Source organism: Alosa sapidissima, chromosome 2 (assembly GCF_018492685.1).
Source record: "Alosa sapidissima isolate fAloSap1 chromosome 2, fAloSap1.pri, whole genome shotgun sequence".
NCBI classification, from domain to species: domain Eukaryota; kingdom Metazoa; phylum Chordata; class Actinopteri; order Clupeiformes; family Clupeidae; genus Alosa; species Alosa sapidissima.
Window position 1 is genome coordinate 43,349,145 of NC_055958.1, and position 15,593 is coordinate 43,364,737.

At 40.6% G+C, this 15,593-nt stretch overlaps 1 protein-coding gene across 4 annotated transcripts in view; it reads left to right on the forward strand.

Annotated features, from left to right (window-relative positions):
- Positions 1 to 15,593, forward strand: part of LOC121703817 (guanylate-binding protein 1-like) — a 35,994-nt gene that overhangs the window by 1,257 nt on the left and 19,144 nt on the right. For 2 of the 4 annotated variants that reach the window (XM_042084292.1, XM_042084295.1), the window contains exons 2-5: positions 6,695 to 6,903; positions 7,049 to 7,126; positions 7,311 to 7,360; positions 15,016 to 15,125. In XM_042084292.1, coding sequence (XP_041940226.1) covers positions 6,695 to 6,903; positions 7,049 to 7,126; positions 7,311 to 7,360; positions 15,016 to 15,125 — 447 coding nt within the window. Of the gene's footprint in view, positions 1 to 6,653; positions 6,904 to 7,048; positions 7,127 to 7,310; positions 7,361 to 15,015; positions 15,126 to 15,593 lie in introns of those variants that run through there. The other 2 variants (XM_042084294.1, XM_042084293.1) reach the window with 2 other exon arrangements.

Here is a 15,593-nt window from a genome sequence, read left to right on the forward strand (position 1 = left end):
ATGGAGCTGTACCCCTCAAAATCCACATTTCTCAGGATATTATTTTTTCAAGTAATTTGAATATTGTATTCGAAATGGGAGACAAAGAAAATACACTTGGTTGAGTATTATATTTTTAAAAGTGACTTAATTGTTCTAAAAAGCCTTTCAAACGTGACGTCATTCATTAGCACAGGTTGATGACAACTTACAAACTACAATCAAATCTGAGATTTGTCAACGACAGATCTTCAAGATCTTCAGAACTTCAAGTATTGGTGTTTATTTATACACATTAAAACAAACACACGTATGTTTTTCCAAGTCAAAACACAAAATAGCAATTTCACTGAGGCAAAACAAATCGGTCTACATCGGGTCGTCTCTCTCAGAATTTCGTCTACATCACATGCAATGTCCTAGTCCAAGGCACCGGGGAAAATATCTTCTGGAATGCCGTATCCAGGCCTGACATGACAATATCCCCACATGTAGACTGATTTTTTGCCTGTAAAGGGCTATTTCTTACTCTTCTTACCCTTCCTCTTCCCCCTCCTCGTCCTCCTCTTGTTCCTCCTTGTCCTCTTCCTCTAACTTCACCTCCTTGTCTTTGTCATCCTCTCCCTCTCACTTCTTCACCTCCACGTCCTATTCTTCGACCTCCTCTAATTCTAACTTTTCCTGTTCCCTCCATTGTGCCCATTGTACATTACCTGTGGCTTATTTATAGTGCTTAGGCTGATTGCAAAGTGAACTAATTATCTAAAACAGTTTTCACATGAGAAAGTGTGCCAGAGAGTTGGCAAAATAGTGAAAATAATAGCCATACATGTGTATAGATTTGCTAGGAGTGCGTTGACCATTTGGAAATTGAGTGTAAAGCATGAGTTGTGTTTACAGTTCCGCAAAAAGAGTGCTATGCAGTGAATTGTGCCTACAGTTGTGCAAAGTGTGTGTTACAAAATTGCAAACTGAGTGCAAAGCAGTGTTTGTGCCTTTAGTTTTGCGAACTCAGTGAGTGGTTTTGCTATAAGTATTAATAGTTTTAGAAATTGTGCTATAAGAATCACGGTTGTGTTTAAGCATTCAGAAAAAAACTGTAATAGGCTCTCCTTCTGAATTCTTGGAAGTCCAACCAATATTTATACCATTCGCTCACTTTCTATATGTCATTCATGGTTACCCTACACACGCATCTCTCCCATGCTGATTTTTGTGCAGGCTAGCCTTAATTTATTTATCTTAATTCATTTTTGTCTTATTCATGGTCACAAATAAAAAAAAAAAAGACTATTTAATTTGTTTGTTTGTTCTTAAATTAATGCAGACCTAAATGAATGCAGACCTAGGCTAGAATGGAGTAAAGCCTCTTGGGTTAGTTCACTGCAAACACTGCGATGTAATAATTGCCAACCAGAAGGGGTATCAGTGCACGAGCAATAGAAGACATCGCTTTAACTCAATGAAATAAGAGCTCTTCTTAATATTTTATATTGTTGGTTGGTTAAATACCTTGTTGCCAATGAAAAGTCGTTGTTCTACACCATGGGTCTCCAACACGTCGCAATCAAGCTCAGTCGCTTGCTGTCCCCTTCTGAGCTTGCCAGAGGCTGAAGCAGTACCCTAGGCTACTTGGCTATGCAATAAGATTTCCTTTACAGCACAGCGCACGTTTTGAATGAATGAAAGTGGCTGCCTTGCTCTCGCAATAAACAGCGGGTGAAAATCCCGACTCTTTCAACTACATGAAATGTAGGCTAATAGTGAACCATCATACCCCCCAGATTTCAATGTTCATCAGTCCCAACATTGAGCAAAATAATCAAACTGTTCAAAAGTAAATTAAATCCCAAACCAAACGGAAAATCTTCTGCATTCTTTTGATAGTGGTATGTGCTCCAAACGAAACGCATGTCTCATAATAAAACGCACGTAGAAATAAAGGCCTGCCGATACACCTGCCCCAAATAAAGCCCTGTACTTTGCGCAGTCTAAGTATTAACATGATTCTTTTTTATAATTTATTATTTTGGAACAAACGAGGATCTCTGTTTAATCTGAACGCCAGCTCGCATTCCGCTGCTTTAGAGCACCACAGCGCAGCGCTCTCTTCAAGTTTAGCCTAACCGAACGTCCAGTTTAACTACCACAAGTTATTCTTCTTGTGATAAAGATCTCATCGAGGAAAAACACGCTGTATTTTTGTATTTTCATTGCATTTTTAAAGTTATAAAAAGTTCAATAAATAATAAAGCAATATAGCACGAGTGAGAGTGGGGTTGGTCATGGATATTCCCACGGGTGTTGTTCGGCCGTAGCAATATAGCACTCGTGATCGTGGGATTGGTCATGGATATTCCCACGGCTGTTGTTGCCCGGTTACGCGCAGGCAACAACAGCCGTGGGAATATCCATGACCAATCCCACGATCACGAGTGCTATATTGCTTTTATACAACAATTCTACCACAAACTAAATAATCTGAAAACACCCCATTATTGTTTAAAAATGTTAATTTGGACATCGTTCTTACGCATCATAGCTCCCTTTTCAATGGACAGCGTCTTGGTTGCTAGGTAACCAACATTCCAGATCCCTCGTTACAGGTCTTTGTGGTTTACGTGTCTTCTTGAAAGAAATGTTGAAAGTCGGGCTGAAATCACATTCATATCTAGGTTTGCTGCATGCATGTTACAAGGACACTGGGCCATGTCATGTAAGGGACATGGTACTGCAAAAAAACGGAAACATAGCCTACATTGCAGAACCACTCAACTTTATGAATTTATGGTGAATAATTGTTACACTACTGTGCACAGCCTGACGTGACGATGCTAGCACGTTAGCAGCGGTTAGCTAACTATGCTAACGTTAGTTATCTACAAGTCTCCTCCAAGTGACAATCATATTATACACAATGCTGGCAATGCTGAGAACAATTAGCATCCTCGTTTATCTTACTTACATTAAGTTGACTGTGTGGCTTAATCCACAGATTAGGTGAAGCACTGTTTCGTTATGGTTTGCTAAGGAGTAACCCATTGCTTGAAATAGTGGAGAGCTGGGATGAGAACATTGTGTCAAATCTTCACATTGTATAGCGGAGTGATTTATTATTAGCTGTGCAAAGTCTGAGTTGAAATGTTAGGGATATTCCAACTCATGGAACGTCTCTCGGCCAATCAGAAACAAATAAATAGTTCCATAGAACCAAATTGTTGTATAATTAATTTTAGGCCAAGGCCAAGAAATATTAATGATTAATCGATAGTCGATCGTTAATTCTCCCGACAATCGACTAAGAAAATTTAATGGAATGCTCATCCCTAGTTCATTCTCTGATTGTTTCGTATGGTTTCCTAAATGTTCCCTTTAACCCGTTTTCGTAACTTTCACATTATTAATTTAGATGTACTTCTATAATGTATTGGATGAGTAACTTATGCCTGACAAATAAATTGTTAAGCTCTGACCCGCATAGCTTTCTTGCGTTCTTCAGATATCCTCCAGGTTCCGGTGTGCCACAAGGAATGGCTAGGATTAGCTTTTAGTGCCGTAGGGGCTAATCAGGTGGAAGTGGCATGCTACCAGAAGAACTGACCATTGTATTGTATTGGGGAATTAGACGGCTAGAACCTTAGTACACCCTGAACCCTCTGTAGCTTTGGTAAGCTGTTTTATTCTCAGATGAGCATAGTGATCCAGGTCAGCACTATAGCCTCTGACCGACTTTCACACTAGGATCATTACTGTCCTGGTACCTCCCAAATTAATCGGCAGCGGAGGGCCTTCGTGCACTATCCGTGGGGAAAACGAGTCTAAATGAAAATTGTGATAGAAGGCATTCTTGTAACAGTATTGTGAGTAGGCCTACATCAGCCTACTATGGATAGTAATATTACTTTGAACTGAAACCTTTCCATATTTAGCGGGGTCAGATTTATTAGGTTAACAGAGGTTCTATAATCAACTGTCATATTTCCAACAGCGCGCGGAAGCGTCACGATTTCCTTTGACCACTCCCAGTTCCCTCTTTGGTCCTGGCGAGTGACGTCATTTACAAACCTATAAATTAGGGCTGTCAATCGATTTAATATCTAATAAATTACAAACTCATTAATTAATATAAATAATTAGATTGAATTAATATACAAATTTGATACAGTCAAAACAATGGATCTACTTCATAGGTGTTCAAATAACATATTAATGCACGTTATAAATTAGTGGTGGGAAAAAAAATGATTCTGTTCAATATTGCGATATTTTGTGCACGCAATTATATCGATACAGTAGCGCAAAGTATCGCAATATTTAATTATATTATTATCTATTTTACTTTTATTTGAGTCGGGTTTACTCTCAGGGCCTAAATTTCAGCGCGGGATTGCAGGTATAGCGCATAATTTATTCAAGTCCCGCAACTCTAGCCATCATAATGCGAGAAATTCCCGCACACATTTTACAGTGCTATCTGATAACGTTAATCTAATAATGGAGCGCCGTGAATGCAGGACCGGACGGACCAACTTCTCACTTGAATCGAACGTAACCCTATGCAGGGATACACCCACCCAGGTGCACTCTCTCTCTCTCTCTCTCTCTCTCGCAGCAGGACCTGTCACGCTGAAGTCAAATTACGTATGCTAGGTGCTTCTACATCAACTGCTAACCGACAGAAAAGGAAAACAAAAGTTTAGCGATCAGGAACTGTCAAGAATTTTGCAAACACAGAGAGTGGCCATGAGATGCGAGGCAACATTTGAGGAACGTAAGCACTGAGGGGGGATTGCAGCCCATTTTGAGTCTGACAACATTGAATTAGATTATTACGGCCACAAGGTGGCGCTTGTTGTGGTGCTTTGTTGTTGTGCATTCAAATGAAAATGGCAATTTCAAATGAAAAGTTTCACAATCACAACCTGTTATACACGACACTCCGCCTTCTTTCACATCAAAAGTGTGGGTGTATTTCAGTTTTCAACAAAAAGGGAATAGAAAGGACCTTGACATGCACCATGCCATTAGCCTGGGTGTTCCCATGCTGCCTTGTGCGCGATTTGATTCACGCTGCTAAGGCAGCCTGGAGACCATGGAGCAAATTTTCGCCTGAGATAGGGAACCAATCACAGAACAGGGGGGAAAGCAAGACGATGATGAGCTATGCACAGACGCATTTGATAGACATCCGTGGCACCCAATAAACGGATCCGGGCATTTTTTTCAAATACGAGAAAATGAACGTTTGGTTCCCAGACCACGTCTCATTGAGAAGTGGTGGTGCTAGCCAGGCTACCATGCCATGATAAAGTGTTTGCACTGCCCTCCTACAACATTTTTGCACTTCAGTTAAAGTGTAGAAGATAAAGTTCACATAATTAAATGTGACATTTGAAGTGAGTTGAACAGTCTTATTTTCCCTAGTTTTTGTAATGCCTTTCAATAATATGGGAGACATGAACCACAATATATCACAGTATCGAAACGCAATACTTGTTGTATGTTAAGAATCGCAGTAATATCGTATCATGGCCCAAATATCGCAATTGGATCGTCACATTTTTGCCAATTCCCACCCATATTCTAAATTACGCAGAAAAATGAGAAATTCAACCAAGCAGTGGAATAATGAAAGATACCAAATGTTGATTTCTCGTGCTAGGGTATTTGTAAATAATGAAATATCAAAATGTGGATTTCTCGATGTACACTGCCTACCCTGCCACTGACCCCACCTCACACCACTGGTGTGTGCGTGTGCGAGTGCGTCCGCTCCTCTGTGACCACCACCAGCTGTCCGCTCCTTGTGGGTGGTGTTTCAGAAATTTGGCTATGAACACATAATTTCTTTGAGAAAAAAAGTAAACACTATCTGGGCTATATAAACATTAACAGTTTATCATTAAAACAAGTTTATAATGAGTTTTTTGTAAATAGTAAAACTATAGTGTTGAAAAGGCAAAAGGGAGCAAAAGCACCACTGAACAGCTGCCTTAAAAGCCCTGAGCCACGCTGGTGCACTGACAAGCGCACCTGAACAGGGGAGACAAACAAGAAGCAAAGAACAGGCCTAGCGCGCCTAGCAAAGAACAAGCCTAGTGGTCCTAACAAAGAACAGGCCTAGCGGCCTAGCAAAGAACAGGCCTAGCGCGCCTAGCAAAGAACAGGCCTACCGACCCTAGCAAAGAACAAGCCTAGTGGTCCTAACAAAGAACAGGCCTAGCGCGCCTAGCAAAGAACAGGCCTACCGACCCTAGCAAAGAACAAGCCTAGTGGTCCTAACAAAGAACAGGCCTAGCGGGCCTAGTAAATAACAGGCCTACCGACCCTAGCAAAGAACAGGCCTAGTGGTCCTAACAAAGAACAGGCCTAGCGGGCCTAGTAAAGAACAGGCCTAGCGACCCTAGCAAATAACAGGCCTACCGACCCTAGCAAAGAACAAGCCTAGTGGTCCTAACAAAGAACAGGCCTAGCGGGCCTAGTAAAGAACAGGCCTAGCGACCCTAGCAAATAACAGGCCTACCGACCCTAGCAAAGAACAGGCCTAGCGGCCCTAGCAAATAACAGGCCTAGCGGGCCTAGTAAAGAACAGGCCTAGCGGGCATACAAACAAGAAGCAAAGAACAGGCCTGGCGGGCGTCACAATCCTCTGGTGTGTCTGTGTTTTCTGTGAGAGTGTGTGTATGAGTGTGTGTGTGTGTGTGTGTGTCCACAGCAGAGCGAGGGCATGGTCTGCAGCCACAGTCTCCATGCAGGCCCCGGTGTGTCTGGTTGATAACGGGCCTGATGGGCACATGCGTGTCCAGCAGGAGGCGCTGCAGATCCTGGAGCAGATCCAGCAGCCGGTGGTGGTGGTGGTCGTGGTGGGGCTCTACCGCACGGGCAAGTCCTACCTCATGAACCGGCTGGCCGGCAAACACACAGGTCAGAGCCACAGCAGACAACGCAGTGTGTGTGATTGGTGGAGATGTAATGGGCGGGGTAACCAGAGCGTGTGATTGGTGGAGAGATGTTGAGGGGTGGGGCATGAAGCTCATGGTCTCTAATGAAGCTCCTGTTGATCTCTCAGGGTTTGCCCTGGGCAGCACCATCGAGTCCAAAACCAAAGGAATCTGGATGTGGTGTGTACCTCACCCCTCTAAACCAGGTGTGTATGTTCACACACACATACACACACACACACACACACAGTTCACCCCTCTAAACCAGGTGGGTATGTTCACACACATACACATGTTCTCTCTCTCTATATGTCTCTCTCTCTCTCTCACACACACACACAAACACACACACACACATAAACATGCATGTTTTATGTTTTTACCACACAGGACACACTCTGGTGCTGCTAGACACAGAAGGACTGGGAGATGTTGAGAAGGTAAATGTGTGTGTGTGTGTGTTTGAGTTCAGACTGTTTATTTTCAGATGACACACACTCGTATCTATGTATTATTAGTGTTATATTTTATTTGCCTCAGCTCTATATGTTCCTATCACATGCTGCCTTATTGTAACCTGACTACTCTCACCTATACACACATAGTAGAGACGCTCTATACACACATAGTGGAGATGTAGAGGCGCTCTATACACATAGTAGAGACGCTCTATACACACATAGTAGAGATGTAGAGACGCTCTATACACACATAGTAGAGACTCTATACACACATAGTAGAGATGCTCTATACACACATAGTAGAGATGTAGACGCTCTATACACACATAGTAGAGATGTAGAGACGCTCTATACACACATAGTAGAGATGCTCTATACACACATAGTAGAGATGCTCTATACACACATAGTAGAGATGCTCTATACACACATAGTAGAGACGCTCTATACACACATAGTAGAGATGTAGACGCTCTATACACACATAGTAGAGATGTAGAGACGCTCTATACACACATAGTAGAGATGCTCTATACACACATAATAGAAATGCTCTATACACACATAGTAGAGATGTAGACGCTCTATACACACATAGTAGAGATGCTCTATACACACATAGTAGAGATGTAGAGACGCTCTATACACACATAGTAGAGATGTAGAGACGCTCTATACACACATAGTAGAGATGTAAAGATGCTCTATACACACATAGTAGAGACGCTCTATACACACATAGTAGAGACACTCTATACACACATAGTAGAGATGCTCTATACACACATAGTAGAGATGCTCTATACATACATAGTAGAGATGTAGAGACACTCTATACACACATAGTAGAGATGTAGACACGCTCTATACACACATAGTAGAGATGCTCTATACACACATAGTAGAGATGCTCTATACACACATAGTAGAGATCTAGAGACGCTCTATACACACATAGTAGAGATCTAGAGATGCTCTATACACACATAGTAGAGATGTAGAGACGCTCTATACACACATAGTAGAGATGTAGAGACACTCTATACACACATAGTAGAGATGTAGACGCTCTATACACACATAGTAGAGATGTAGACGCTCTATACACACATAGTAGAGATGTGGAAGCTCTATACACACATAGTAGAGACTCTATACACACATAGTAGAGATGCTCTATACATACATAGTAGAGATGTAGAGACACTCTATACATACATAGTAGAGATGTAGAGACACTCTATACACACATAGTAGAGATGCTGTATACACACATAGTAGAGATGTAGAGACGCTCTATACACACATAGTAGAGATGTAGAGACGCTCTAGAGAGGCTCTATACACACATAGTAGAGATGTAGAGACACTCTATACATACATAGTAGAGATGCTGTATACACACATAGTAGAGATGTAGAGACACTCTATACATACATAGTAGAGATGCTGTATACACACATAGTAGAGATGTAGAGACGCTCTATACACACATAGTAGAGATGTAGAGACGCTCTATACACACATAGTAGAGATGTAGAAGCTCTATACACACATAGTAGAGATGTAGAGACGCTCTATACACACATAGTAGAGATGCTGTATACACACATAGTAGAGATGAAGAGATGCTCTATACACACATAGTAGAGATGCTCTATACATACATAGTAGAGATGTAGAGACACTCTATACACACATAGTAGAGATGCTCTATACACACATAGTAGAGATGTAGACACGCTCTATACACACATAGTAGAGATGCTCTATACACACATAGTAGAGATCTAGAGATGCTCTATACACACATAGTAGAGATGTAGAGACACTCTATACACACATAGTAGAGATGTAGACGCTCTATACACACATAGTAGAGATGCTCTATACACACATAGTAGAGATGAAGAGATGCTCTATACACACATAGTAGAGACGCTCTATACACACATAGTAGAGATGTAGAGACACTCTATACACACATAGTAGAGATGCTCTATACACACATAGTAAAGATGTAGACACGCTCTATACACACATAGTAGAGATGTAGAGACGCTCTATACACACATAGTAGAGATGTAGAGACGCTCTATACACACATTGTAGAGATGTAGAGACGCTCTATACACACATTGTAGAGATGTAGAGACGCTCTATACACACATAGTAGAGACGCTCTATACACACATAGTAGAGACACTCTATACACACATAGTAGAGATGCTCTATACACACATAGTAGAGATGCTCTATACATACATAGTAGAGATGTAGAGACACTCTATACACACATAGTAGAGATGTAGACACGCTCTATACACACATAGTAGAGATGTAGAGACGCTCTATACACACATAGTAGAGATGTAAAGATGCTCTATACACACATAGTAGAGACGCTCTATACACACATAGTAGAGACACTCTATACACACATAGTAGAGATGCTCTATACACACATAGTAGAGATGCTCTATACATACATAGTAGAGATGTAGAGACACTCTATACACACATAGTAGAGATGTAGACACGCTCTATACACACATAGTAGAGATGCTCTATACACACATAGTAGAGATGCTCTATACACACATAGTAGAGATCTAGAGACGCTCTATACACACATAGTAGAGATGAAGAGATGCTCTATACACACATAGTAGAGACGCTCTATACACACATAGTAGAGATGTAGAGACACTCTATACACACATAGTAGAGATGCTCTATACACACATAGTAAAGATGTAGACACGCTCTATACACACATAGTAGAGATGTAGAGACGCTCTATACACACATAGTAGAGATGTAGAGACGCTCTATACACACATTGTAGAGATGTAGAGACGCTCTATACACACATAGTAGAGATGTAGAGACGCTCTATACACACATAGTAGAGATGTAAAGATGCTCTATACACACATAGTAGAGACGCTCTATACACACATAGTAGAGACACTCTATACACACATAGTAGAGATGCTCTATACACACATAGTAGAGATGCTCTATACATACATAGTAGAGATGTAGAGACACTCTATACACACATAGTAGAGATGTAGACACGCTCTATACACACATAGTAGAGATGCTCTATACACACATAGTAGAGATGCTCTATACACACATAGTAGAGATCTAGAGACGCTCTATACACACATAGTAGAGATCTAGAGATGCTCTATACACACATAGTAGAGATGTAGAGACGCTCTATACACACATAGTAGAGATGTAGAGACACTCTATACACACATAGTAGAGATGTAGACGCTCTATACACACATAGTAGAGATGTAGACGCTCTATACACACATAGTAGAGATGTGGAAGCTCTATACACACATAGTAGAGACTCTATACACACATAGTAGAGATGCTCTATACATACATAGTAGAGATGTAGAGACACTCTATACATACATAGTAGAGATGTAGACGCTCTATACACACATAGTAGAGATGCTCTATACATACATAGTAGAGATGTAGAGACACTCTATACACACATAGTAGAGATGCTGTATACACACATAGTAGAGATGTAGAGACGCTCTATACACACATAGTAGAGATGTAGAGACGCTCTAGAGAGGCTCTATACACACATAGTAGAGATGTAGAGACACTCTATACACACATAGTAGAGATGCTGTATACACACATAGTAGAGATGTAGAGACGCTCTATACACACATAGTAGAGATGCTGTATACACACATAGTAGAGATGTAGAGACACTCTATACATACATAGTAGAGATGCTGTATACACACATAGTAGAGATGTAGAGACGCTCTATACACACATAGTAGAGATGCTCTATACACACATAGTAGAGATGTAGAGACACTCTATACACACATAGTAGAGATGTAGACGCTCTATACACACATAGTAGAGATGTAGAGACGCTCTATACACACATAGTAGAGATGCTGTATACACACATAGTAGAGATGTAGAGACACTCTATACACACATAGTAGAGATGCTGTATACACACATAGTAGAGATGTAGAGACACTCTATACACACATAGTAGAGATGCTGTATACACACATAGTAGAGATGTAGAGACACTCTATACACACATAGTAGAGATGCTGTATACACACATAGTAGAGATGTAGAGACGCTCTATACACACATAGTAGAGATGCTCTATACACACATAGTAGAGATGTAGAGACACTCTATACACACATAGTAGAGATGTAGACGCTCTATACACACATAGTAGAGATGTAGAGACGCTCTATACACACATAGTAGAGATGCTGTATACACACATAGTAGAGATGTAGAGACACTCTATACACACATAGTAGAGATGCTCTATACACACATAGTAGAGATGTAGAGACGCTCTATACACACATAGTAGAGATGCTGTATACACACATAGTAGAGATGTAGAGACACTCTATACATACATAGTAGAGATGCTGTATACACACATAGTAGAGATGTAGAGACGCTCTATACACACATAGTAGAGATGCTCTATACACACATAGTAGAGACGCTCTATACACACATAGTAGAGATGTAGAGACACTCTATACACACATAGTAGAGATGTAGAGACGCTCTATACACACATAGTAGAGACGCTCTATACACACATAGTAGAGATGCTCTATACACACATAGTAGAGATGTAGAAGCTCTATACACACATAGTAGAGATGTAGAGACGCTCTATACACACATAGTAGAGATGCTCTATACACACATAGTAGAGATGAAGAGATGCTCTATACACACATAGTAGAGATGCTCTATACATACATAGTAGAGATGTAGAGACACTCTATACACACATAGTAGAGATGCTCTATACACACATAGTAGAGATGTAGACACGCTCTATACACACATAGTAGAGATGCTCTATACACACATAGTAGAGACGCTCTATACACACATAGTAGAGATCTAGAGATGCTCTATACACACATAGTAGAGATGTAGAGACACTCTATACACACATAGTAGAGATGTAGACGCTCTATACACACATAGTAGAGATGCTCTATACACACATAGTAGAGATGAAGAGATGCTCTATACACACATAGTAGAGATGCTCTATACATACATAGTAGAGACGCTCTATACACACATAGTAGAGATGCTCTATACACACATAGTAGAGATGTAGAGACACTCTATACATACATAGTAGAGATGCTGTATACACACATAGTAGAGATGTAGAGACGCTCTATACACACATAGTAGAGATGTAGAGACGCTCTAGAGAGGCTCTATACACACATAGTAGAGATGTAGAGACACTCTATACATACATAGTAGAGATGCTGTATACACACATAGTAGAGATGTAGAGACACTCTATACACACATAGTAGAGATGTAGAGACGCTCTATACACACATAGTAGAGACGTAGACGCTCTATACACACATAGTAGAGATGCTCTATACACACATAGTAGAGATGTAGAGACGCTCTAGAGACGCTCTATACACACATAGTAGAGATGTAGAGACGCTCTATACACACATAGTAGAGATGTAGAGACGCTCTATACACACATGGTAGAGATGTAGAGACGCTCTATACACACATTGTAGACGCTCTATACACACATAGTAAAGATGTAGAGACGCTCTATACACACATAGTAGAGATGTAGAGACGCTCTATACACACATAGTAGAGATGTAGAGACGCTCTAGAGAGGCTCTATACACACATAGTAGAGATGTAGAGACACTCTATACATACATAGTAGAGATGCTGTATACACACATAGTAGAGATGTAGAGACGCTCTATACACACATAGTAGAGATGTAGAGACACTCTATACACACATAGTAGAGATGTAGAGACGCTCTAGAGAGGCTCTATACACACATAGTAGAGATGTAGAGACACTCTATACATACATAGTAGAGATGCTGTATACACACATAGTAGAGATGTAGAGACGCTCTATACACACATAGTAGAGATGCTCTATACACACATAGTAGAGACGCTCTATACACACATAGTAGAGATGTAGAGACGCTCTAGAGAGGCTCTATACACACATAGTAGAGATGTAGAGACACTCTATACACACATAGTAGAGATGTAGAGACGCTCTAGAGAGGCTCTATACACACATAGTAGAGATGTAGAGACACTCTATACATACATAGTAGAGATGCTGTATACACACATAGTAGAGATGTAGAGACGCTCTATACACACATAGTAGAGATGCTGTATACACACATAGTAGAGATGTAGAGATGCTCTATACACACATAGTAGAGATGCTCTATACACACATAGTAGAGACGCTCTATACACACATAGTAGAGATGTAGAGACGCTCTAGAGAGGCTCTATACACACATAGTAGAGATGTAGAGACACTCTATACATACATAGTAGAGATGCTGTATACACACATAGTAGAGATGTAGAGACGCTCTATACACACATAGTAGAGATGCTCTATACACACATAGTAGAGACGCTCTATACACACATAGTAGAGATGTAGACGCTCTATACACACATAGTAGAGATGCTCTATACACACATAGTAGAGACGCTCTATACACACATAGTAGAGATGTAGAGACGCTCTATACACACATAGTAGAGATGTAGAGATGCTCTAGAGATGCTCTATACACACATAGTAGAGATGTAGAGACACTCTATACACACATAGTAGAGATGCTCTATACACACATAGTAGAGATGTAGACACGCTCTAGAGATGCTCTATACACACATAGTAGAGATGTAGAGACACTCTATACACACATAGTAGAGATGCTCTATACACACATAGTAGAGATGTAGACGCTCTATACACACATAGTAGAGATGTAGAGACGCTCTATATACACATAGTAGAGATGCTCTATACACACATAGTAGAGACGCTCTATACACACATAGTAGAGATGTAGAGACGCTCTATACACACATAGTAGAGATGTAGAGACGCTCTAGAGATGCTCTATACACACATAGTAGAGATGTAGAGACACTCTATACACACATAGTAGAGATGCTCTATACACACATAGTAGAGATGTAGACGCTCTATACACACATAGTAGAGATGTAGAGACGCTCTATACACACATAGTAGAGATGCTCTATACACACATAGTAGAGATGTAGAGACACTCTATACACACATAGTAGAGACGCTCTATACACACATAGTAGAGATGTAGACGCTCTATACACACATAGTAGAGATGCTCTATACACACATAGTAGAGATGTAGAGACACTCTATACACACATAATAGAGACGCTCTATACACACATAGTAGAGATGTAGAGACGCTCTATACACACATAGTAGAGACGCTCTATACACACATAGTATAGATGTAGAGACACTCTATACACACATAGTAGAGATGCTCTATACACACATAGTATAGATGTAGAGACACTCTATACACACATAGTAGAGACGCTCTATACACACATAGTAGATATGTAGGGAACATGGCAGCTGCCATGAAAGACTGTTTTTGTATTCTTTTCGTAATTCCCATTTTGAACTGTGTAATCGTAATTTCCAGCATACTTTTTGATGTGTGATAATGATGTGGTTACTAGGGCGATGAGAGACATGACACGTGGATCTTCTGTCTAGCTGTTCTACTCAGCAGCTCTCTGGTCTACAACAGTACGGGCACCATCGACAACACTGCCCTGGAGAAACTGCAGTATCCTTTCACACACACAGAGAGAGAGAGAGAGATTAAATTATCTATTAAATGAATTGCCAACTATTTTAGTAATTGGTTAATCGGTTTGTGTCATGTCTTGTGTCACGTCTTTACTTCCTCCGTAGAGGAAACTATCGTAAATGTGCTTATTACCAACCATTTCGTTCGAAAATTCTAAAACAACGTTTTTAATACTTCAAAATAACATTTGATGAATGAACCTTACATTTTTCAGTAGCCATAGGTGTGTAGATTTGAACAAAATCTAGTTTGGTTCTTACCGGGGCTTTTACTGCCTGAAATATCCGATTTTGTTTACCACGCTCGGAGTTGAGTGCTGGTCTGGTGGGTACTTATTCCCAACCTTTCTCACTGCACATCAACGGTTAGGCCGAGAATTCTCGTCGTCGCAATTCAAAATTCCACTGGAGCTCCAAGCGGATTTGTACACGCAGCCTTACAACA